At 29.6% G+C, this 25,859-nt stretch overlaps 2 protein-coding genes across 3 annotated transcripts in view; both read left to right on the top strand.

The window, feature by feature from the left end:
• LOC119675700 (apidaecins type 14-like) overlaps positions 1 to 19,077 on the top strand; it is a 21,172-nt gene extending 2,095 nt beyond the window's left edge. The window contains exons 9-16 of the mRNA XM_038086908.1: positions 18,067 to 18,096; positions 18,156 to 18,203; positions 18,285 to 18,314; positions 18,373 to 18,420; positions 18,508 to 18,537; positions 18,596 to 18,643; positions 18,784 to 18,813; positions 18,878 to 19,077. Of these exons, the coding sequence (XP_037942836.1) occupies positions 18,067 to 18,096; positions 18,156 to 18,203; positions 18,285 to 18,314; positions 18,373 to 18,420; positions 18,508 to 18,537; positions 18,596 to 18,643; positions 18,784 to 18,813; positions 18,878 to 18,943 (330 nt within the window). The 3' untranslated portion in view covers positions 18,944 to 19,077. The remainder of the gene's footprint in view (positions 1 to 18,066; positions 18,097 to 18,155; positions 18,204 to 18,284; positions 18,315 to 18,372; positions 18,421 to 18,507; positions 18,538 to 18,595; positions 18,644 to 18,783; positions 18,814 to 18,877) is intronic.
• Positions 7 to 2,390, top strand: LOC119675699. Of its 2 annotated transcripts, XM_038086906.1 has the most exons (7): positions 7 to 135; positions 201 to 487; positions 564 to 953; positions 1,030 to 1,419; positions 1,482 to 1,721; positions 1,780 to 2,113; positions 2,179 to 2,390. In XM_038086906.1, the coding sequence occupies exons 1-7, from the start codon at positions 22 to 24 to the stop codon at positions 2,281 to 2,283; spliced, it is 1,860 nt and encodes a 619-aa protein (XP_037942834.1). In that variant the 5' UTR covers positions 7 to 21; the 3' UTR covers positions 2,284 to 2,390. The 2 variants fall into 2 exon arrangements, with proteins under 2 accessions (XP_037942834.1, XP_037942835.1); XM_038086907.1 differs by lacking the exon at positions 564 to 953.
• Positions 19,078 to 25,859: the final 6,782 nt, after the last annotated feature.

Below are 25,859 nucleotides of genomic sequence, written 5' to 3' on the forward strand. Positions count from 1 at the left end.
GATGTGGGTTCCAGTTGTTATATGACCAGAAGTAAAAGAAAGATCCGTGGACCGGCAGCAAAGTTTGGGGTTACTAATAAAATAAAAAAGGTTCGATTTCAACATGAATTTGTAAAGATTACTGAAAATATAAAAGTGAGTTATACTATTGTCAATAAAAACTAAAAATTACGATATGTAACACCTTTGTAAATCATTAGAATAAAAGAGGAGTTGAACGATTGTTGAGGAATTTGAAAAGTAAACAGAAGCGGATGAATGGGTCAAAGGTTGCAAAGGTTATTGAGTCAACTCGGTGCGGTCAATCAGAAGTCGAGAATATAAATGCAGCTGAGCTGCCGATTAATCAAAATTTATCCGTTGTTGATCGTAAATTAAGAGTTACTGATGTTAGCTCAATTGCAGAATGTAATACTGCGGTTGCAGGTATATCAATTGTTGAGCATGGCAAACCAGATGTGAATACTTATTCCAACCCTGCGGAAAGGTAATTTTAAGAAAATTCAAAGCAGATATTTGTTCACATCTTTATATTAATTTTTTATTATAATAAATAAATGTAGCAATGCAACAGATAATGATGTGGGTTCCAGTTGTTATATGACCAGAAGTAAAAGAAAGATCCGTGGACCGGCAGCAAAGTTTGGGATTACTCATAAGTTAAAAAAAGTTCGACTTCAACATAAATTTAAAAAGATTAATAAAAATGAAAAAGTGAGGGTCAATGGATCAAAGGTTGCAAAGGTTAATGAGTCAACTGAACGCAGTCAATCAGAAGTCGAGAATATAAATGCAACTGAGCTGCCGATTAATCAAAATTTATCCGTTGTTGATCGTAAATTAAGAGTTACTGACGTTAGGTCAATTGCAGAATGTAATACTGCGGTTGCAGGTATATCAATTGTTGAGCATGACAAACCAGATGTGAATACTTATTCCAACCCTGCGGAAAGGTAATTTTAAGAAAATTCAAAGAAGATATTCGTTCACATCTTTATATTAAATTTTTACTTTAATAAATGAATGTAGCAATGCAATAGATAATGATGTGGGTCCCAGTTGTTATATGACCAGAAGTAAGAGAAAGATCCGTGGACCAGCAGCAATGTTTGGGATTACTCATAAGTTAAAAAAAGTTCGATTTCAACATAAATTTAAAAAGATTACTAAAAATGAAAAAGTGAGGGTCAATGGATCAAAGGTTGCAAAGGTTATTAAGTCAACTGAGCGTTGTCATCCAGAAGTCAAGAATATAAACGCAACTGAGCTGCCGTTTAATCAAAATTTATCCGTTGTTGATCTTAAATCAAGAGTTACTGATGTTAGGTCGGTTGATAGCTATGAAGCAGTTACGGGAGTTATGGCAAATGTTGAGTATAAGACAATAGATATGGATACTAGCTACAACCAATACAATCGGTAAGTTTAACTAAGTTCAAAGTACATAGATATGAGTTTTTAACTCTATACTGATATTTTAGCGAGACAATTGACTATAATACTACTGCTACTCAGACAGATCTGGCTGGCAGTGACTGGCTCACCAATGACAAAGATGTAGCTGAGCAGCCGGTTATGCGAAATGTGTCCGTTGTTGATCTTAAATCAAGAGTTACTGACGTTACGATGTTTGCTGACTATGTAACTGTTATTGGTGTTATTGGTGCAAATGTTGAGCATAAGGCAATAGATATGGATACTAGCTACAACCAACACAATTGGTGATTTTAACTAACTTTAAAATAGATATGTGTTTACAACTTTTTACTGATTTTTTAGCGAGAGAACTAAACACTGTCCATCAGATTGCAAGAATCGAAATACAGCTGAGCAGCTGGTCGAGCAAAATGTATCCGTTGTTGACGATAAAGAAGTAGTTGGTGATATTAGGTCGGTTGCTAATTATGAGACCATATACACTAGTGTTATAAAAAATGTTAAGAATGACACAATAGTTGTGAATACTTGTGATAATGATGTGGATTCCGGTTGTTATATAACCGGAAGGAAAAGAATAGCACATGGACCGGTAGCACCGTCGGAGGTTACTGCTAAGTTAGAAAGAATTCGAAATAGATGTGAAGTTAAGAATGATAATAAAAGTGAAATGAAGGTAAGTTCTAGTATTGTTAATAATAATTTAAAATTACGTTATTTAATACCTTTGTAAATCATTAGAAAGAGGATCGAATTGAACGAGTGTACAGGAATTTTAATACTTACCAACAGCGGTACAAGGAACCAAAGGTTGTCAGTAGGAATTCGTTTTCGAAAATATATTAACGAGTTAAGAATTGTTCGCCTTAATTAAAATTAATTTTTACCAGACTGTATTTCAGTTGCAATGTTGGTAACCTTTTAGCTTCATAATCAATAAATTATTATTATTATTGGCATTACTATTGTTGATATTACTATTATTAATTTATTATAATTGTTCACATTAAAAATCTTATGAACACTTTTGTAATAGTTTTTAGGTTAATAAAAATACTACCAGGTTAGATTTTTTACTGTTTGTATATATAGTTTTCTTCTAGTTTTAATATTTTTTTCAAAATACAAATTTGTTTTGAGACGTTGATTGCAGAGTAATTTAATGTTTAATTTAATTTTTAAAGTCAATAATGGTGAAAGGGATTTTGTATAGTAATAAATTATATCAACTTAATTTTATTTTTAATTATCGAGTTTTTTTTTTTTGAAGTATATAATAATTTCATATTATTGGCATTTTCTTATAGGAAAAAATCACCAAAAAATTTTTTTCAAATTTTTCGTTCCACTTCAGTGATCGCAGAGTGACTTTTGCATATATTTTGCATATATACATTTTTTGTTATAAGTTCCCAAATAAGGAATAATCGTTATAAACAAATTGTAGTAATTTGTTTTAATTTGATACATTCTAAGTTCTAAGCCTATCACTTGTTGTCCAACAATTGCATATTTCCTAAGATCACTGATAATAAGAATATTCAATTAAGCTGTATGATTAGTAAAAAAAATTCATTTGATTACAAATAAAATTTTGTTGTTGTTATTTACTACTATCTAAAACCCTTGCTATTAATATAACATATTGATAATTAAGCAATATTTTTACGTTTGATTTTTACTATAGTTTTACTTGTTTCTTTAACTTACTTATAGAATATTACAAGAGGCTGGATACCGTTACTACCCTTCTACATATAAACTGGGTTCTTTATTATCTCTTCAAACGTAGAACGTCACAGAGTTTTTATCAAAACTTTAAAATTTAAGATTTATTAGAGCTAAACTATTTTGGTTATTATTTATATCTATCTGAATATTATAATAAAATATAAAACGCAAGCAAATTTAAGAGTATAGACAGTGACTTGCCATGAATCTATATCTAAGGCTAACTAAAATTTAGATTTTGATTCTAAATCAATGTAATCTAAATGATATAACCATATCCACTTAGAAGCTTAGTCAATTGAAATTGCGCTACAGTTATTGTTCGCTATTGTTAAATCTACTATATTTAGACGTCTTTTGCTTCAAATGGGATTTAGAGAGGCAGATATATGTATATAATGTATATCGAAGATCGCATTAAATCCGTTGGGTAATATGTATATGGTGTTGTTTATGTGTGTTATTATGATGATATTTAAATCTTGGATTTAGAGGATAGATATATGTATATTATATATATCGAAGATCGCATTAATTTCGTTGTGTAGTGTGTACAGGTTTATGGATTTGTGTATTATTATGATGTCATTTAGATCTTGGATTTAGAGGGACAGATATATATATATTATATGTATCGAAGATCGCATTAATATTATTGTGTAGTGTGTACAGGCTTATGGATTTGTGTATTATTATGATGTCATTTAAATCTTGGATTTGGAGGGACAGATATATGTATATTATATGTATCGAAGATCGCATTAATATTATTGTGTAGTGTGTACAGGGTGATGCATTTGTGTGTTATTATGATGACATTCAAATCTTGGGTTTAAAAAGTTGAATAGTTGAATGGATTCAATGATTCGCAGAGTTAGATTACATTGTAGGACTTTATGTATCCAACTACAGTTAAATATAAAAAATTGAAAATTTGAATGATAAAAATTTTTTTGTTTTTGCTTGAAATTACAACTTCTGTTTGAAGTTTTTATATTCCAATTAATAAAATTTTACATCGATTTCTATAATGTGATTTCTCTTTCATCGTGTGAATGAAATTTTGATACATGTACTTGTTCATTTGTATGTACCTTCAAACTTAGTATTTTCTTCGATAACATTGACTTCATTTACTTCAAATTATTGCGTTGAATTTTAACAACTTTTCCACTCTAAATTCCAGAAAACGAAACAGGGTATCAATAAAAATACTTTCGGAATCAATACAAATTATTTACTAATTTCTTAACAAAATAAAGAGGAATTACCCATAGTTGGAAAAGTTCTGCGTAGTAAGAAGCAACAAATAAAGCCATACAAGAGTTTATTTAATCTTTTAAGCTATTTTACGAGTTCACTTTGAAGATACTTTACCACTAATACAGTCGAGCATTTGTTACAATATGCGAGCGTACGCATATACACAAATATACTCCGGCATATATATGGGGATTTTTGTGTAAGGACTTGTGCTTTCTTGGGGCGTATCAATATAAGTGAAGGTAATGAAAAATCCTGCGGCGATTGATGTTGTGAAGTAAAAAAATCAGCGAATGCGTACATTATGTTTCGCTTTGAAGCGGTACTTTTTACCGAGTACTGCTGTGTAACGTTTTTTTATCAACGACTTGTAAAGTTTACACCGCTTTCCGTAGCGAACATTTCTGAAAAGTATTTATTATTCCATGCACAATACGAAGTATCAACCAAACAACCAACCAACATTTGGCGGATATTTCAGTTATAAATTGACTTTTGCTTGCGGTACGGCATGAATACTTGCTTTGCTTGTTTTCATTTTTATTTTTCCTTTTTTTTTCTGCAGCTGCAGTAGTAAAAATTTTTTAAATTAAAAAAGTTTTCCCAATACGAGTATTCCGATTCGAATGTAGACTTACACATGTAACCACTCCTGTCCATACCAATGTAACGCGTTCGCATTCGAACACGCACTTCCCCAGCAAATAAGCAATCGAGAAGTCGGTAAAAATTAAAAATATAAAATGAAAACCAAGAATCCAAAAACAAAAAAAAAATCAAATAAAACATAAAAATTAATGTTTTCCGAATGCTGGGCATGTCCACATACCTTTCACAGATTTTCCTGTAATTTTATTTCATTCACATTTATTTATTTAGATTTTTTGTGTTGGGGGCACTTCTAATTATTTTGGAGAAGTTTCCTTTTGTACATTGTTTCCTCTTTTCCATTACATTTTTTCTTCGGAAAATATCAAAGAAATACACTTTAAGTTGATATTGTCTGTTCTCATATATATATATCTTGGAAAAAGGATCTCATACATACTACGTTGTGAAAACGAAATCCTTTTTATGAGATAATAAAATTGATTTCTTTTTAACTTAATCAGAACTATCACAAAAGCTATTTATATAGGGATTAATGTTATTACTAACACATCGGCTGATAGGTCTGTATAATAATCAACAACATTTTGACAAAATTCGACTTTATTCATGAATGTAGACTCCATCATGACTAATACAGTACAATCATTCCAGAGCTTCTCTAAATTTAGATATCCCCCTTATAGAATGAAACATCTTAAAATATAACGCTTTAAAGTGTGCCTCAGTTTCGACGATGACTTTTTCAGTGGTTCCAAATCTCTATTCCTAAAGCATTTTTTTAAGGCCTGTGAACAGATAGTATAGTAATCGTTGGTGAGTGTGGTAGTAATTCGAGTTGTAATTTGTGCAATTTGGATGTTATAGTCAATGACTTGTGACATGGCGCATCATCTTTATGAAAGAGGTTTTGTCTCTTCTTCATTTGAAGCCGTTGTTTCGCGATTTTCTGTTTGAAACCTATTCCATTTTTTTTAATTATGTTTAAACAAAGAGCAAAGTTTCAATTATCAACAACTAGTTAGAATGACTAAAAAGAGCTTTTTCGAAATTCATATGGAATTTAACGAGACTAAATCCATTTCTACATAGTCCATGAGTTATATCATACTATATCTCATGACTATCTTGTATTTTTAATGCACAGGATCAATATTTTCTAGCGCAAGAACTCATTTCTGATGGCCTTTTTTAAATATCTTCTTGAGCGCAATGATATCTGCAACCAAATACTTTTTACCATAACTTGACAGCTGCTAAGAATGGAAACTCATCGTCAAAAGTGAATATTAGTTTTATGATCCAATTTTGTCTTGATAATCTACATCGTAAATTTTAATAAATCATATTTCGAAACCTTTGAAACAGTCTTTATTGAACTATAAAAACGCAAAGCGAGTACAAATAATAAATCTTTCTGAATAACCTTGTAGTCAAGAACTTCAGTTGGGACTTAACAATATTAAAGGTTATCAATGCTTACAATATAAATAGTGACTTTCGTTCGCCATCCTTTATGCACCGTCAGAGTCTAATATACTGAATATTTTAGTTCGGTGAAAAAAATAATTTTACTGAGTATCTTCTATTTCACTGAATTTATTCGTTAAATAAATTTGAAATTAAAGAAACAATGAAGGTCCAGAATTTACGTGGATACCTGTCGTGAAGGTTCAACACGCAGCGATATATTGCGCCTATAAACACCCTATTGGAATTCAAAAAGAATTTCGTGAGTAATAATTGAAGTTATTTCTTTGAGCATAACTTCCCCCTTAGTGAAGCGCGAGGCCTATCTACAACCTTTGCAGATCTTTGGGTCACAGTATCACATCAAATGATTGTAAATGAATACAATAATTCTAGCCGCGTAAGTTTAGGTTTTAACTACAACTACTGCATCATTCTGTTAAAGAGTCAACTTCAATTGTCTGGACAGCCGAAGCTGCGGGTCCCTTACCCCCGTGGTACTAGATTTTCACCTCCAGTCAGATGTCGTAAGAGAAATTCACTTACTACCAGTGATACTCCAAACAGCAACAACAATAATGAACGGACAATAACGAAACAGGGAGAGGCAAATACACGGAGCGATAACGAGCCGACAATAGGGCAGCTGCAGGACTGAATTCAGCCACCTCATTTATGCATTACACAAAACTCTACGGATAATGGAAGAGTATCTTTATAAGTATTTATGATTCATTGAATATTTTGGTTTGATGAATAGTTTTAAAATAAATAATACTATTCAGAATTAAATATATCAATTAAAAATTGGAAATCTAACTCAACAGATAATCGAAGAGTATATTGAATATATATTCTTCATTATTATAAAAATATTATTCTTCTTTGAATATTTTTGCTTGGTGAGAAAATATTCAACTTGGCTGAGTATTTTCGTTATAAAAATTCAAAATTTGAAGAGTTTACTCCAAGGATAATCGGAAAGGATCTTAATAATTTCTTATTTGTAAAACTCAAAATATATTGATTCACTAAATTTGAAAATCTGGAAACTAACTTTATTTAAGTAATCTAAGACATCGAAGTTATGATCAAAGGTTCAAAACCACTTCATTGTGTAATCTATCAGGTGTGCTCCTACATAACCGAATGTAGTGACGTGGTTATCGATGCCTAGGGTAGTGTAGTTTCACTGGTATGAATTCCTTTGTCAATAAGGCACCGCATGCTGTGTTAATACAAATATCAAAGCAACGCAGTCAACCAAATTGTGTAATTTATACAAGTGAACTTTTTTTTTTTTTTGGAGGAAATTTACCCTGTGCAAATTTACCCAAAATGAATGAGCAGCAAAATTGACTGGACGCTTTCACGTTGAAGCACAAATGTTGTGGCAACATTTAAGGGAACATTCAGAGACTTGATAACAGGATACCAATAAATACTCACCCGTACATGGAGCGATGGTGGCACAGGACTACAAGTGCTGCCCTAATTGTTTACTTGACTTCAATGGCATTTATTTGTGGTTATATTGAACAAATTAACCAAATAAAGTAAATAATGAAAAAAATAAAAAAAATTTAAAACTGAAGTAAAGGAAGTCAGGAAAATGAGTCTTATTGGAATTCTGAATTTATTTGCATTTTACTTGCCAAAATTTATGCACAGTTAATTTAGGAAGTATTACCACAAATGGCACCGTAAGCGCTGTTGTTTTTAATGGATTCACTAATTCGTATAAAAAAATTTTTATTTGAATTTTCAAATGTTATTTCTGATTTTATTAAATTTTAGTTTTTGTTTTGTTTGGGTGGGATTCAGAAACAAAACAAAAACTTCAATTGAAATTTTTGGAAATATTATACGAAAAATTACTTATAGTTTGGTTTATTGTTGGTTGGAAAATTTCATTAACATTTTGAAAATAAATTGTAATATTAAGTATATATAAGTTACTTCTATTTGCAGAAATACAAATTGCAAAATTAGGTTTTGGATTTCAAATTCGACGAAGTATTCGATTTCATTTAAATATACAGCTTTGAATTTAGCTTTGAATTTATATTGATTAATTACCTCAAAACTGGTGCAGCAATAAACTTAGATTATAATTTTAACCTTTTGCAGTAATTAGAAAGTTTCGTTTAGAAAAGAAAAATATAATTTTACAATGAGAAAATATAATATAGAACAAATATTTCAACTGAATATCAGTGAAGTAGAGAAAAAAGTCCATAACTATATATAATACCACACATGTATATATTATTATTTATTATTATTATTATTGTAAGGGCATATTTCACTGTGACTGGCGACTGTGGGGTCTATTGTGCCCATTTCTGGGCACCTACTCTAAGCCCTGTTGGTCATTTAAAAATAGTATAGAACCTACTTTACAGAGTTTGATTCTCTCTTCAGTAAGAATATACATTCCCAGAAGCCTATTCCGTTTGTGCATGAGCAAAAGGCATTTTAACAGCACATGTGTGGTCGACGCCTTATTCTTTTCATAGAATCTACAGTTTTTATTCGTAAGTATACCCAGATTCGTAAGATGGTATTTTAGTTCATAGTGCCCGATTAGGATTCCTGTGAGAATTCTAAATTTTTCTTTTAATAGGTTCATAACATACAAACCTGGCATCTCTTGCTGTTATAGGTACCAATAAGTAATTTGGATTGTGTTAATCCTGGTATATTATCCCAGTAATCCTTTTTATTCTGATTCTTCTTTATTTCTATGAGAATTTATATATATACATAATTTATATATAATTATATAAATATATAAATTATATATATATGTAATATATATAATTATATATAATTTATATATATGTAAGCGGCAATACTAAACAGTAGTAAGAAGCGGCAACTCAGATAAACGTCAGTGAGTGAAGAAGTTTCAGTGTATCAAGAGCAGAGTCAGAGGCAGTGTGTGTTACGAGTCAGTCAGCGTTGTTGCAGCTAAGTTTACATGTGAAGTTCTAAAGTCGATTACTTTAATTTATACAATCTTACATATATATATAATACTATGTTTTAACTTGGCAGTATTGCTCATTAATGTTTCCACTGATTGCTTAGTAAGTGTAACTTATAGTATGTTTCCAATACTTACTCAAGTAAGTTACTTGAGTAATTTTAAGATTAAGATTAATTTCATTAATCATACATAGAGCTTTCGTGCTTTTTAACTTATAGTACATTCATATTGTCTCATTTAGGCGGTTTTGATCATTATTAATTAATTTCATTAATCATATGTAGAGCTTCCGTGCTTTTTAACTTATAGTACATTCACACTGTCTCATTTATGCGGTTTTGTTCATTATTATTACTAATGAGGATGATTAACTACTCAAAGGAGTTTCATATCTCATTTAAATGAGCTCATTTACAAAAAATCAGCTTATTTAAGGCGAAAAACATCGAATCCAATCTTTAAAAATAAATTTCCCATAAGGGAATTAACCAAAATTTCAAATATAACACATATTATATAAATGAGGAAGTGCGTAAATGAGACAGTGTGAATGTAGTATTACTACCCTCTGATTTCTGGCTCTTCTCACACCTTTACCAAATTATTTGCGGAATGTTATTTTCGTTAAACCAAGACGAAACAAAAACTAATAAGAAGTATTTTGTAGATCTTTCGGAAACCCATAACAGAAATGCTAAAATCCCATAAACCCATAACAGAGTATAGTTAAAAGAATTGTATTAGTTGAAGTTCAAGGAAGAAAATTATACAAAAAATAATCTCATTTTTAGAATTAAAAATCGGGCTTTTCATTTCCATTCCGTGAACTTATTGAAGAGCTTAGCATATGCGATATAAATATTATTATCGTTTTAACTACAAAAGTATAACTATATCACACAACCTTTTTTTGGAATACTGTAGATACAACTGAATAACAATATTACAGCTTAAAATTTTATAAATGTATATTTTTCTTAAATGTAGCGAAAGAAATTATGTGAGAACATTTCGAGATGGAGACAGCGCGCATATTCCACAAATTAAAATATTTCAAGACAAATAATTTATGTTTTTACACTGAACCCAGTATTTTTCCAACAAATCATATTTAACTGCTTAGGATGTAATCCGAAATGTCTTTTGCAGTTCTAAAAATATAATTTTTAAAGCCAATAAAGATAATCTTTTCACATTCGCGTACGAAGCATTAAAAATTTAATTTATTTCCGCGAATATATAAATAATATTGGCGCCATGAAATCATAAGAAAATTTTTTTTGAGGAAATATTTTTAGGAACCAATATATACAAATATATGAACATTTTTACTAATTAAGCAAATTGTTTTTGTAACTAAATCTTATAAGCTTAAAGCTATAAACAAAGTGTCATTAATTAATGAAGGCTTTAGAAACCAATAAATTTTCAAAATAAAGTTTTATATTAGATGTAAGATATGTATTCAATTTATTTGATAAAAAATATAGGCAGAATATTCAAACTCAATATGAATTTCTTACTATCAACATTCTATATTTCTTTTTATTACATTTATGGATAGATTAAACTTACTTGCGATTTTATGAAAACAAATAGCAAACATTTTGTATAGGTGTTTGAGTTCATCAAGAAATTCTCCCAACTAAACTATAAAGAAAGCAAAGCAAAAATAAATATTCCTGACACTTTTTATGAAGGATGTACTTCAACTAAAAAGGACTTCTTTCCCTAAAAATAGTGACAATAGCTTAATAGTTTTGCATTTGCGATACTTTAGATTAAATAGCGATCAAACCTAATTTTAAAAGGAATAAACTCAGAATATTCAGAATCAGAATATGCTATATCTGTTGTATTACTCTGTTAACACGTTCCAAGTATAAAGAATTTGAGTTTACTACAAGTGTCGATTTTAGTTTAATCTGCAAAATTTACTGACCCAAAAAAAGCCTTTGTCGAAGCATGTATAAAAAGTTAACGAACAAAAAGAAGTAAGAAATAAAGGAAAACCATGTTGAGTTGGGTTTATGTTAGGAAAACCTCAAGTTAACATCCCTAGAATTGCAATGGAATGTAAATGGAGTTTACCAAGACACCGAACAAGCCTGTGAAACATCGGAAGATGCTTTGTTCTAGATCTACATGCAGTCTACGGCTTACCCGCGACATGTTTCTAAACTACTACAGTTACGCAAAATTTCCTTTGATAGATTTTGCTTAAATTACATTATATTATTTTTATGGTATCCCAAAAAATTGAATTTAAATAAATAAATCCATAAAACTAAATTTAATATTATAACCGTATTTTTATTTCTCTCCAAAAAAACCATGTCTTTGTTTCTGCAGCCTTGTTTCTAATCTCTACAGTAGCCCGCGAACGAATTTAATCTGAACAACTCTGTTCTAGATGAACCAAAAAGTTTGGCCTAGCAAAAGTGATTATTGTTTAAAGATGAGTCAATTATAAATACCATTTGAAGTAATATGTTCTAAAAAAAAATAGAAAACAAACTTTATCAACTTTAATAACAGACACATCAAGCAATTCTTTATATCCCATACCGAATTAAATGTCTCAGTGCCTAGCCGCGGTTTTAGAATAACTACGTATGCTGAGAGCGACTAATAATGTTATTTGAAGAAATTGTTTTGGATGGTCATTCTTAAAAATTTGACTGAATTAGGGTAATACGCTATTAATAGACTGCAATTTTTTCTGTTAATTTTATGTACAAAGAAGCAATGCGAGTTCAAGAAATTTTAAACCATGAACTAGTTGATTTTTACAAAAACTATATTTAAAGATTTCTTTCTTTACATCAATGACGTTTTTCGGAGAAGTTTTTATAGATGGACACTATAGTATATTTTTTTAAATGGGCATTTTTATCAACTTCTCAGATACTGTAATATTTCTTGTTTATAAAAGAAAAAGTAATGCCAAATAAAGGAATTAATGAATATCTAATTCCTCCAATTATAATAACTACAAAAAAAATTATTAGTAGTATTTCCAAACCATGAAATAAAATTGGTAGGGCCCTTTATTCCTTACAAAAAACGTACCTTAAGTCTCTTCGTTAATAGTAATTGGCTAATATCAATTGATATCCTTGAGATGTACGTAAGTTCATTACGCACAATTGTTTTAAAGGTAAATTCGCGTTTCATATTCCAGTAAGTGCAGTCTGAGTTAGAGTGGAGTTCCCATGCTAACACAATAACCACCCTTTAAGTATTATTCGTCATTTAATTACTAACTTAAGGTTACGTTCTAGCCAAATGTTGCCTGGTTGGACCGTATAAAATATTGTTATGCATTATGTGTAGTCAGAGGTGTCATAGTTCCTACATTCTTTTGCTCACTTAAGCTTATATTAAGGTCAAATATTGGCTGATTGGACTGTAAAAATTATTGTTTTGGGATACATTAAAATTAGTTTTCAAACTTAAGTCAGAGGGGTCATGATATTTTTAATTCTACAGCTCACTTATGGTCATCTTCTATTCTATATATGTAGTCAGAGATGTCATAGTTCTCTATTAAACGGCTCACTTACGGTTATCTATTAGTCAGATGTGGCAGATCAAATGTTTATATACAGCTATAGCCTTAATATGTATAATGGATTATTTTCAGATATATATTATATATATTTATTAAATATTATTTATATATATTTATGATTTTCAATTTAAAATGTATTACTAATGTTATATGATTTACTATTAAATAAATGTTCATGCACTTTATATAAATATAAAAACTTTTAACTATTACGTATAATAATAAAAGGTAAAGTTTACAATGCACTTAAATAAAAAATTTGTGCATTAATGTGAGGACAAATAAATATTAAGTCCTTCAGTTTCGCCGCAATGGTCCCAGTGAGAGTCTACGTGGTTTCTTAAATGTTCGTCCCTTTCAGTAACTGCCGCAAACGAGCAAATGATAAAATTTTAATATAATGGCAACGATAACGCGTAATTCTAATATGAACGCCATAAACCAAACCAATAAGTTACTGAAAAAACAATAAAATCCAAGCAACAAAAGGTTGCAGCAATTGTAGCCAATATATGAGCAATTGTTGTGCTGTGGCATATTAAATAAAATTCACATTAAATTAAATATTTACTTTTATAACTCGGCACCGGAGTCAAGCAGAATTTTTTGGCACGGAACCTATACTAAGCAAAAGTAAATACCCGCAGGATTTGTACAAATGGCATGCCAGAGTGGATGAAGTATAAGGAGTTTCGCATCTTTTGCACAGTCACATGCTCATTCAATGCCTCTATGGTATGAAGTGCGAATAGACACATTTTATGTGTATCCGTGTTAGGGTAAAAGGATAAAGTTCCCATTTACAACCTTCGAAAAGTGACAGATTAACACAAATATTTGCTTTAATGCTAACAACAACAACAACAACAACAACAACAAATATAATAATGTACATTGAACAGAGGGTTTTGTAGCATTTGCGACTTTTACAATACGCCAGCACTCGCGGCAAATGCTGCTCGCCCTTACCAAGGAGCCGAAGCAATAGATTAATAAACCACAAAAGCGACCAAGGAGTATGCACAGCGCGTTCTGTCAATATTTCATAATATTGTATGCTGAATATGGCACATTAAACCTCGAAATATTAATGAGCAAATGCCCCCTGCCGCAGTGTAACGATGAGGGAGTGAATCATTATAAGAAAGCATGATTCGCTCTTGTAACTTCTCCACCAAGTAATGCCGGTTTCGTTGATATTGCGGTATACTTTCACTATTGCTTTTGCTGTTAATATAATGACGCAATATAGTAACGATAAAAGCGTCCAACCGCCAAATGATGTCAAAAGGACACTATGGAGTTGATTTGCTGATGAAACGATGATGTTTAAGGCGATAGTCAAGTAAAAGGACAATTTCACTCATCGCTTTTTATCTATACGAGCAAGTCATTACAACAAACTGCACTATTATAATATCGACAACAACAACAACGAAAACAGCAATAGCAACAGCAACAGCAACAACTACCACAACTACAATGGCGAAATATCAACAATGACAACAATTCCCATTATCAATTGTTATTGGACCGTCATTACATGGAGCATATACCATGAAGCTCTATACTTCAAACCACGTACATACCCAAGCTATTGTGTTTTGTTTACTGTTCTTTGAGGTCGTTTAATTTAAGTGTAGCTGAGGGCGCTTCCAACGCTTTCATTGGCGGCTTTATTAAAAGTATTACCATGACACCTACTATCAGCGGAGTGCAGTGTGAAGGACAAATAATTATGGTCCTTTGAAGTTATATTGTCAATAGGTCGTCATTTGATTGTTGGCTTCTTGTTGTCTTTTATTGCTGTTATAACTTGTAAAACTGCAATTATTGCTACGTTGTTTGTTAGTGAAAATTATGCGCTTATGGTCTGTGAAGCTACAAGGCTTACTTTTGCACCCATTTAAGTTTATTTTAGTATTTGTCAGAAAGCACATTTGTGCAAAACTATTTTAATAAGAATTTTAATGTATTTAGCTCGGTTCACCATTCAAAATTAGAGTGTATAAGTTTGATAATATCTTCTTTAATACTAGTATTATAATTAAAATCACTGTGCATTGTGGACTATAATAAATAATATTTCTTTTGAAATGTTTTCTATATAAGATTAAAAAAAGTTGGCATTAACGAAAATAATAAAATTATGTCTATATCATCTGTACTTAAGGGATTTATGTGACTATGCTATAATAGTATAGAGCAATATAATATTTCACAAGTATTGTATATAACTCACAAGGGTTTTATGAAACTATCCTATAATAGTATAGAACAATATAATATTTCTGCAAGTATTGTATATACCTCACAAGGGTTTTATGGAACTATCCTATAATTGTATAGAGTAGTATAATATTTCTGCAAGTATTGTATATACCTCACAAGGGTTTTATGGAACTATTCTATAATAGTATGGAGTATTATAATATTTCTGCAAGTATTGTATATATGTTACCTCACAAGGGTTTTATGTGACTATCCTATAATTGTATAGAGTAGTATAAAATTTCTGTAATTGTTATAATACAAGAGTATTGTATATAACTTACATCGACACATTTACATTAATATTCGGTAAGAAACATTAACCAAAGCTTGCGGGCTTTGCAAAGCCTGTTGTGTACCACGTTAATGAACTCAGAAATTTAGTTAATTTAAATTTAATTAAATTATTATTTGTTTAATTAATTAATATTTAATTAATTTTAAAAGCTCATTCAATGAATTAATTTAATTCCTTTCACTGAATTACTATAACTCACTTAATGTTAGAGAGTAATTGATTAAAAAGCCGCTGAAAAGCACTTCACAAAGTTTTTCAAAAAGAAGTCACGAAACTAGTGTACTTAGTATTAAAATGTATATAAAATAAAATATAAATAAAATACAAATAAAATAAAAATAAAATAAAGTATTAAGATATGAGTATTATATATTTTATACTTGTAGTATACAAAATATGTATAATTAAAAAAAAGTTCTGTGCGAACCATGCAAAGAAACAGGATGGTCTCGTAACAATATTGTTGGAAAAATGCTACAGACTCTATTGCCAACTACCGAGCCCAATCATAGAGTGGAAGCGTTGTTATTAATTCGGCAACAACTTTATTTTATTTTTAGGTATCCTTAACTTAGCTGGTTTCGTTATGGATGCGAATATTTATGACTGGCATCTTGTCAAAGACTTCAATCGACCTATCTGAGTTTTCATATTTACCTCATCTAAAGACTCAACGTTTAATTAAAAGATGATTTATTAATATGAAATTAAAATATTAACAATACACCTGGATATAGATATAAAGTCATGACAGAGACATAGCTCCAGAAAGTGGAAAAATGGAGGTTGGGACACATGAAAAATATAATCTAGTGTATGGAAAAAAAAAATATATATATATACATACAATATATGTATATTATGAATTAAATAAAAATTGAAATGAATAATCTAATATATTTTAGTATATAATATAACAAAATTTTGAACAAAAGTTTAATATTGTAAATAAAATCTTCATAAATATTTAAAGTAAATACTTAATTGGAATTTATATAAAAATTTGTTTATAAATATTTAATGATTATTTATATAACATGTAGAACTATAATTTTTCATATTTAACAAACAAGTTGGACAATTAAGTTTAATTATTTTTTTAATAATTTACAACAAAGAGGCAATGGCAAATAAAATAATTGGAAAAAAATTAATTTTCACATCAGAACAAAAAGATCTTGTGAACATGCGAACATATTTTAATATAGAAATAAATACTATTGGTAGAGGAGAGGGGGAAGAAAATACACAATTAAAAAATAGTCAGAAATATTTAATATTTCTCAGTGTTTTAATTCGACAACAAAAAATAATTATTTTTGTGGATTATAAACAATTCAGGTTTCCGTTTGTGTAACTGGAAATTTAATTTTTTATTTGATAAAATTAATAACAAAAATCATGTCGATTTTTATCCAAAATCTTTTAGAAGATTTAACGTAACGTTTATTAATTTTTTATTTTTATTTTATTTTTTTTTTTGGATTAATATGTATATATAAAGCCCAACGAAATATTTTGTCAATCAAGTCGAAAGTTTGCTTTCGGTTTGTGTATAACGATTTCTATTCAGAAATTTAAGTGTAATAATCTACTAAAAAATAATGAAAGGATTGGTCCTTTACTGTACTGTGGCAGTATTACTCTCTACTGCATTTGTTAGTGCAAGTTGCAAGAAATGGGTTCCAGCAAAATCACGGGTAAGTGCCATATTTATTTAAAATAATATTAGACTTATATAAATTATTTAAAATGAAATAAATCGGATATAATAAAAATTTGCAAATATGGAGCATTCATAAAAATAAATATCAATAGCAGCTTAAATAAAAAATAATTGAGTTTATATTTATTCTTCAAAACATATATCCTTTATTTTACTCTAAACAGTTGAAGTTTATTGAATTTATTATTTCATAAAATTATAATATGAGATCAACACTATATTAAAATTAATTTAAATTATTTTAAAATTTATTACCGGTATACACACAAATTTTTTATATGTTAACTGGTTAATATTTCCATAAAGTATTAGTCTTTTGATAATATATGATTTTGTTTCTAGGGTCGCCGCGATGTTGAAGCTGAGCCTCCAATGCCAGGACCACCAAAAGTAAATATGATACCAACTACATAGCATTTTCATGCATATTCCTTCATATATAATTCCAATTGGTTTCTTTCTTTTTTTTAAATTTAGCCACGCAATGGACAAATTGAAGACATCCGCGTAAGTTAAATTTTATTATAAATAAATATTAAAATGCTAAATATTACAAAACTTTTAGGTACGCAGAAATGTTGAGGCAGAGCCACCACAGCCAGGACCACCAAAAGTAAATATAATATAAATTAGATAATATTTTTATGCACATTCTCTCATATATAATTCAAATCTATTCTTTTTTTTAAATATAGCCACGAAATGGACAAATAGAAGATATAAGAGTAAGTTCAAGTTGACTATATGCTATTAAATAGACATAAATATTTTTAAAATTTTCTAGGTTCGCCGAGATGTTGGAGCAGAACCTCCAAAGCCAGGTCCACCAAAAGTAATTATAATAAAAATTAGTTAATATTTTTATGCAGATTCTCTCAAATATAATTCAAATTAATTTTTTTTTTAAATTTAGTCAAGAAATGGACAAATTGAAGATATGAGAGTAAGTTTAATTTTATTATAATTAAATATTAAATTTATATATATTAAAAATTGTCTAGGTTCGCCGAGATGTTGGAGCAGAACCTCCAAAGCCAGGTCCACCAAACGTAAATATAAAACAAATTAATAATATTTGCATCCAGATACTGATTGGTTTATATAATTATAACAAATTTTTTTTTTTACAAATTTAGCCAAGAAATGGACAGATTGAGCAGATCAGAGTAAGTTTAATTTCATTATAATTAAATATTAAAATCATAAATATTGAATAATATTTAGGTACGCCGAGATGTTGAAGCAGAGTCACCGATGCCACGACCACCAAAGGTAAGACATATTACACATATTTGTTTATATTTGTATATATGTATGCTAACTAAACATAACCTTAAAACTTCTTCTTATATACATATTATGTTATATTCTTAAATTTATATCAATGTTAATTCTTTGAATTTTTATTTCAGCCCATTAATGAGCAACATATAGACTCAAGAGTAAGTGAAACCCCAACTAAATAAAATTCGAGTAAATAAATGAAGTCTATAAATCCAAATTAAGGTACGCCGTCAAGTTCCTCCAGAACTTCCTATCCCCGCTCCACCAGGGATGCCAGGAGGCAAATGAATAGAAATCAAGAAGTTCGAAGACATTAATTTAATATCTTAAATCAAACCGAGAAGAATTTAGTATGTCTTATAGAAAATATGTATATAAATTAATGCATTGAAAAACGTATGAATAAAATGAAAAAAAAAAAATAAAAAAAAACTAATATGTAGTATGTAATACAACCGTTAGTTTCCATTTCAATCTGTATACTGTCATAAATATTGCAATGATAGTAGAAAATATATGTCATTTAATATATCTATTTTAAGGCAATGTATAAAAAATATAACAGAAAATGTACACTAGGCCTTAATTATGACAAAAGTCTTTAATAGATAAATTAAGTCGCCATGCCCATCTGTTATTATTACGAAGTGATCTGTCCACATTTCTTTTTCAATTAAGACAAATAAGTCTTGTGATATACCAAGACTTATCATCTATTTAACTACCATGCTTCTTTTTCAATTAAGACAAATAAGTCTTGTGATATATAAAGAATTATCATCTATTTAAGCTTCATTTACTATCTTCATGTATTTGCGTTGAATGGTCACCTTAGTCGTTGCAAGTGGAATACCAATGCTCTTGGGAGAGAAACTTAGAGAGCAGCGTAGTTTAGAAAGCTTATTTGCTTTATATTTACCTAGATGTCTCTATGTGTAGGTTCCTATGTGATTTAGACACTGACTCAAGCAATCAACGATTTCTGTTCTTACCCTTATGAAGCACTTTTATTTGAAAATAAATAAAATATTAGGTTATATTAGGTTACATAATTACAAATCAATTTACGAATCCACAGTGGACGCTATGAGTCCATTCTGATGTGACTGACTTAAAATTGTACTTAATTTTAGAGCAGAATACTTCTAGGCGAGTGTTGGAGACATAATGCTTAGAAAATTCTACTTCTTCTTCTAGCTGCTGGATAGGTAAAAAAAGTGAATATTTTTTGCTTATCCTCTTGCTGATAATTTTCAAGATAGTCAAAAGGTACTTAATAAAGCTCAGAATGTGTTTAATTTTAAAGCTGAATGTTTCCGGGAGAGTGTTAAAAAGTAGGATTCGTATAATTCTTGTTCTTCCTCATGCACAGAATTTCCAAATTGCTCATGAGTGTTTCATAATAGCTTTAGAGCGCGTTTCTTAAATAGCCAGTGACCAGTTATGATTGTAAGGAGATATACTTTATTGGATAACCAAACGGTTCTTTTGATTTCCAACTATCAAAATTTTAATGTACTCAATTTAATGCTTACCAAACAGCCAGTGGCTCTTCTGCACGCAACGACTTTAGAGATATGCTTTCTTGAGATACTAAGGAAATTTTCTTGATTTCTTCTTATAAAATCTTTTAGGTATCTATGAATGTTTAATCCTAGCCTCAAAGCATGCTTGCCGAATAGCCAGTAACTGGATATGTAAATTATGATCTTAAAGATATCGTTTTTTAAGAGACTAAGTAATTCTCTAATTTCTTCTTATATAATCTTTAATCTTCTTATATAATTATAAGTATATGAATGTTTAATCATAGCTTTAGAGAGTGCTTACTAAATAGTCAATTATGCAAGCCACGACTTTAGAAATATTCTCTGTTCAAATACTAAGGCAATTGTCTTGATTTCTTCTTACAAAACCGTTAAGGTACTTATGAATGGCTAGTAACTGTAACCTTTTTTGAAAGTCCAAGCAATTCTCTTGAGTTTTTCACATTAAATTTCGACTACATGTGGACTGACCTTAGATAAGTGTTTTTGTTTGCCACGTACTTGTTGGACTCTTAAACAGCACTATTCTTCAAAAACATTATACAGGTGGTTGTAGGTATTCTAATATTGCATTATCAACTTGTTAGATCCGCATTTTCCATACATCTTAATGTGGAATCAAGCTTACATATTCACTAAACACGATGCTTGTGTAATTTAGCACAGCCAGACAATCCTGATCAACGTTTTACCTTATTCAAAAGTACATATATATATAATTTGGTGTTTAATTATATTTTCGATATATCCCAGTATAAAGTACTTAATCCATTAAATACACTATAGTTATACCAAAATTTTTTCGTATTCCATATGTATACACATATTTAACTATAAAATATTAAACTTTTGATTTATACTAAGAAAACAATTTCATTAAAAGTGAAATATGTGAGTTTTATTTTATTTAATATGAAATAGGAGTACGAGTATATGCACTATTTATTCGCAAGCCAACTTTATGGGTTCCAATGGAATAATTCTCAAATGCTGAAAGCATCAATTCAATTATCCTTTTGTTCAACGTCAATGTCATTTTCTTAAGTGTTTTGTGTTTTAGTAGAAAAACATTTATAATTTTGGTGTCCTTTTTATTGTCGTTAGGTTAGAGGTTAGGTTAGAGAATCCATGGAACTGAAAAAAAATTATTTTTATAAAAGATTAAATAAATATTTTATGGGATATATTTGGTTTTCATGTGTGTTTGTGTGTTTGTGCGAATATGCAAATTTGAATGGAACCCTTTCACTACTTATTACTTTTTGCAATAAATTACACTTTATACGTTTTATGTCAGATTTTATCCTTTTTCTCTGAGTTTGCTAAGCAAATAAATATTTCTGCTCATTTAAATTTTTGCTGATTTCCACAAATTCATTTCATTTCATTTCATATCATTTCAATATATTTGTTTATCATATTTTTTGGTATATATATTTTTTGGTGCAATTGAAATTGGTCAAAATTGATAATAAAATATATTTGCAAGTATTCACATACACTGTGGCTATATACATATATATATTTGTATATCAGATAAAAATAAATTTTTTAATATTTGCTTTTTATTACAAAAATATTTCTTAGTTCAATGATGTGTGAAAGTCTTTTCAAATTGCTTGGAAAATTTATATCTATTTCGAACCCACAAGTCAATATTTGATTTCGAATGCAAATGGTAAGAGCTTAAATTAAAATTAAATAAATAAATTTTCTTATTATTTAATTTTTATTTACATATATTGCTTTAATTAACTTATTTATTAAATTGTATTTAATTAAAAAATTTTTGTTTATAATATTATTCCTTTTTGTCATTACACAAAATCAAAATTTTTTGTTGATTTTTTAAAAAGAATATAATTTCGAAATATATTCATTATAGGCAATGAATTTGTAGGAGCATAATTCATATATGAAGTGCTCTGAAGTGATTTGGTACACGCAAACAATGCCAAAAGATAGGTGCCAATCTACATTTACTCAAGACGTGCTTGAGCTACGAGCCAATCTTCCTTATAGCGAACCTATATTAGTCCACATGGCCTAAAATGTGCTTGAGCTACGAGCCAATCTTCCTTATAGCGAACCTATATTAGTCCACATGGCCTAAGATGTGCTTATGCTACGAGCCAAACTTTATTAATTTGAACGCAGAAAAAGTATTCCTTCATATATTACTAGATGGATTGATAAACACACGGCCTAAAAGATAAAAGCGCATTTTTTTTTTGAAAAATTATATTTTATGCTTCAATATAACTTTTCGCTCGACTCCAACGATCTTCCAACTTTTGGATACCTTTTAAAAAATACGATAACGAACAATTATAAACTTCTCCAAAATATACCTCAATTTCTTATTCCACTTCATTATTTGATGCAAATCCTGGAGTCCCTGGAGCTATCTCTTCAGGTTTGAAAGCTGGTAACAGGTATTGGGAGTCAGACCTGGAGAAATCTGGTGGGTTAGGAAGCAATTCATATCGTAATTCATTTTATATTGCCATGATTTTTATTGACGTGTAAACGAGTACAGAAACAAAATTTTTCCTTGGACAAATGTGTTAGTTTATCTTAATTTTGTCATTCAATCGAAGCATAGTTCAATCAAAACAAAACACTTATCAAGATCGAAGATAATTGATTTTTCGCACAAATTAGATTATTAGTATATTAAATAAGAACATTAGTAAGATCTTAACTTTAACGTATGGGCAACTGGGTGGTTAGATATGAAATTTAAAGAAATTAATAACGCACCTTACTTGGATTGTTGGTTGGATAGAGTATGGATGTATGGCGTATAAATGTTGATTCTTCTTCTAGTTAATAGGTGTCGCTTTCAAAAAATTTCAGTCAACTTGTAATAAAGCGATTTTAAACAAAAAATACCAAAGATTTGCATAGAGAATATAAAAAAAAACATAATTATTGCGAGGGTTGGAAATACATGAAAATGGACTTATCGTTTCTGAAGAGATAGTCTTTTAAGGTAGTGTTAGAAGCCATTTGGAGAGCTTTTACATTAACAAAAAATTGTTCTTATTTATTTAGGATAGTAAATAACTAAATCTTCCACATTAATTTTTCTTACACTCAGTAAAAACTAATAAATAATAACTTTTTGTCTAACATTTTGCAATATTTCATGCTTTTTATTATAAATTAAATATAGAATATTTATAAGCCATGTCTACCATTTATTAAGACTTTAAAGTCAATGTTTTAACTTCATTATATCAAATACGAATTTTAAGCACTTTGATTTATATTTTCCGACAATATTTACAGAGCAGGACATTCGTTAGATGGGAATTAATATAACAAATTTATGAATATAGCAAATTCAAGGAAGCTGTAAAACTTAAGATTTCAGTTTTCAACAAATTTGTGAAAATTTAGTTAGGTTTTGTCAATTTTATTTATCTTGTGTCAACATATGTAAATTATTTGCAAGAAATTCCTTAACAAGATTTGACTAATCAAATACGCCCAATAAAATATAAAAACGTTCCTCTGCGACGATGAGACAAGGGTGAACTCTTGGTGGTATTGGTAACTTTATTTATGTGAATAAATTTTCAAACAAAAATTGGCATGATAACTTCAATAAAAACTTCTTGGCAAAGATATGTTCAAATTTCTTAAATTAAAACTCTGCCCTGCTGAGATGCTCAGTTGCGGAAAGTTCCTTTAAGAGTCAATATTGCAAATGCTTCCTAGCAATAGAGCTACGACGAAAAAAAAAATTTTGTTCTATCAGCATAAATTGCAGCTCAGCGTTTCACATAAAAATTGTTTAAAACTAAAAACGTAGGGTGTCAAAAGTTTCACAGCCAATCAAAAACCCAAGAATTGAAGTATTTATGTGCATACATAATGTGAACCCTCTGACAAGGCCACCAACTATGGCTTACAAAAAGGATGTGCACACTTCAAGACTTACTTTCTTGAAGAAGTATCTCATTTATGTCCTTTGTCTTTTATGTCATGGCGGCTTAACTTGTCTTTTATGTCGGCTTAGACTTCTCCGTTCTCCCCTCTTTTTGCAGTGCAACTCAGTTGTGGTGCTGTAATTGTTACTGTTGCACTTTAGCCGAAAAGTTGTCATGACATTGTCAGAATTATTATCAATGTAAACACAAATATCCTGCTCCGGAGCAGTGACAGCAAAATAGAGAAAAGGAATAAATAAAATATAGTAGCGTTATTTAATGTTAAATATTTTACTTTGTAAGTAATGTAAAAGTTTCCCATTATAAGCCAAAAATAATTCACATAAAATATTGAAAGTTTTTACTCTGGAGTTTTTGCTCAAAATACTGGCATACATTGTTTAATGTGGGAACTCGTATGGTTGCTTAAGAGTTTTCCTAGAAATTGTTTTGAGTTTTTGTTACCAATGGAAAGATTCACATGATTGACTTTCTTGGGAGAAATACCTAAAGGCAATCGGTAGATACTACAATGAAAATGGTTTTAATAAATGAAGTTAAAATAAATTTATTGAATATTCTAAAGTAATGTAAGTATAAAAAAAATGACATTAGATATAGCACAAAGGGTTCACTAAAAAGTTGAAACATTAGTTATATATTAGTTCCCATAGATCCTATTAGGAACAAAGGGCCATGAAACATTAGTTAAATAAAGTTAAAAAAGACAACTAAGAACGTATCTATATAGTGAAAAAGTAAACTAAAATCTACGAAGATTCACAAAGATACGACCAAATAATCAAGTTAAATTGTCAAGAGCATGTTCCTCATTTTCTTTATGACGAATTTTGCTTATGTCGACCAAGAACAGCTGTTGTACCTGAAAATATCGATGCAGTGCGAGAAATGATTGAGATGAATCGGAATGTCCTTGTGCATTAGTTGGACCAGCTTCTATTCAATTTTACATATACATTCATCTGTTAAAAAGATTTGTTCCTATTGGATTCTCTATAATTTGACAATCACTCCAAGCGAACGGTCGCACGTTTTTTCAAAAAAAAACCGGTAATTTCCCAACTCTATCTCTTAAATAACGTAGAGCGGTCAATTTTTAGAGGTACACAACCATTTGTTTGGCAGAAGTTTCTGGAGAAGTTAAGAAAACCAACTGTTGAAGGAAGATCACACTCCATCACTACAACGCGACAACGCGAGCTCACACAAATCTGTTCGCATAAAAGAGTTTTTGAGTTTTCAAAATGCCGAATTGTCTTACAGTTTCGACTTCGCAAAACTGTCTTCTTCTTGTTCCCAAAAATTGAGGAAGAATGCATGTTGAGCGTCTGTCTACGACCGAACAAGTCGTTAAACGCAGGTTTAGGAGTTACCAACTTCCTAATGTCACAACTATTTCCAAAACTGGTTCAAACGAATACAAAAATGTGTTGCTTATCATAAAGAATACGTCGAAAAACAATGAAACCGTTTTCACTGATTGAGTACTGTGTGTTCATTGCTAATCGCAAGACTTAAAGGGGAGCCTTCGTATGATATATGTATAATATAAAGTAACATATATCTCCACTTTTGTCAGATTTTTAAAAATATGAGGAAGCCACTTAACATATATCTTGTTCAATTTAGCCTTCGCGTAATAAGATATACTAAGATAAGATATACGTAATAAGAAACTTATTAACAGGATCCGTATTT

This window comes from Teleopsis dalmanni, chromosome 2 (assembly GCF_002237135.1).
Source record: "Teleopsis dalmanni isolate 2A chromosome 2, ASM223713v2, whole genome shotgun sequence".
In the NCBI taxonomy this organism is placed as follows: domain Eukaryota; kingdom Metazoa; phylum Arthropoda; class Insecta; order Diptera; family Diopsidae; genus Teleopsis; species Teleopsis dalmanni.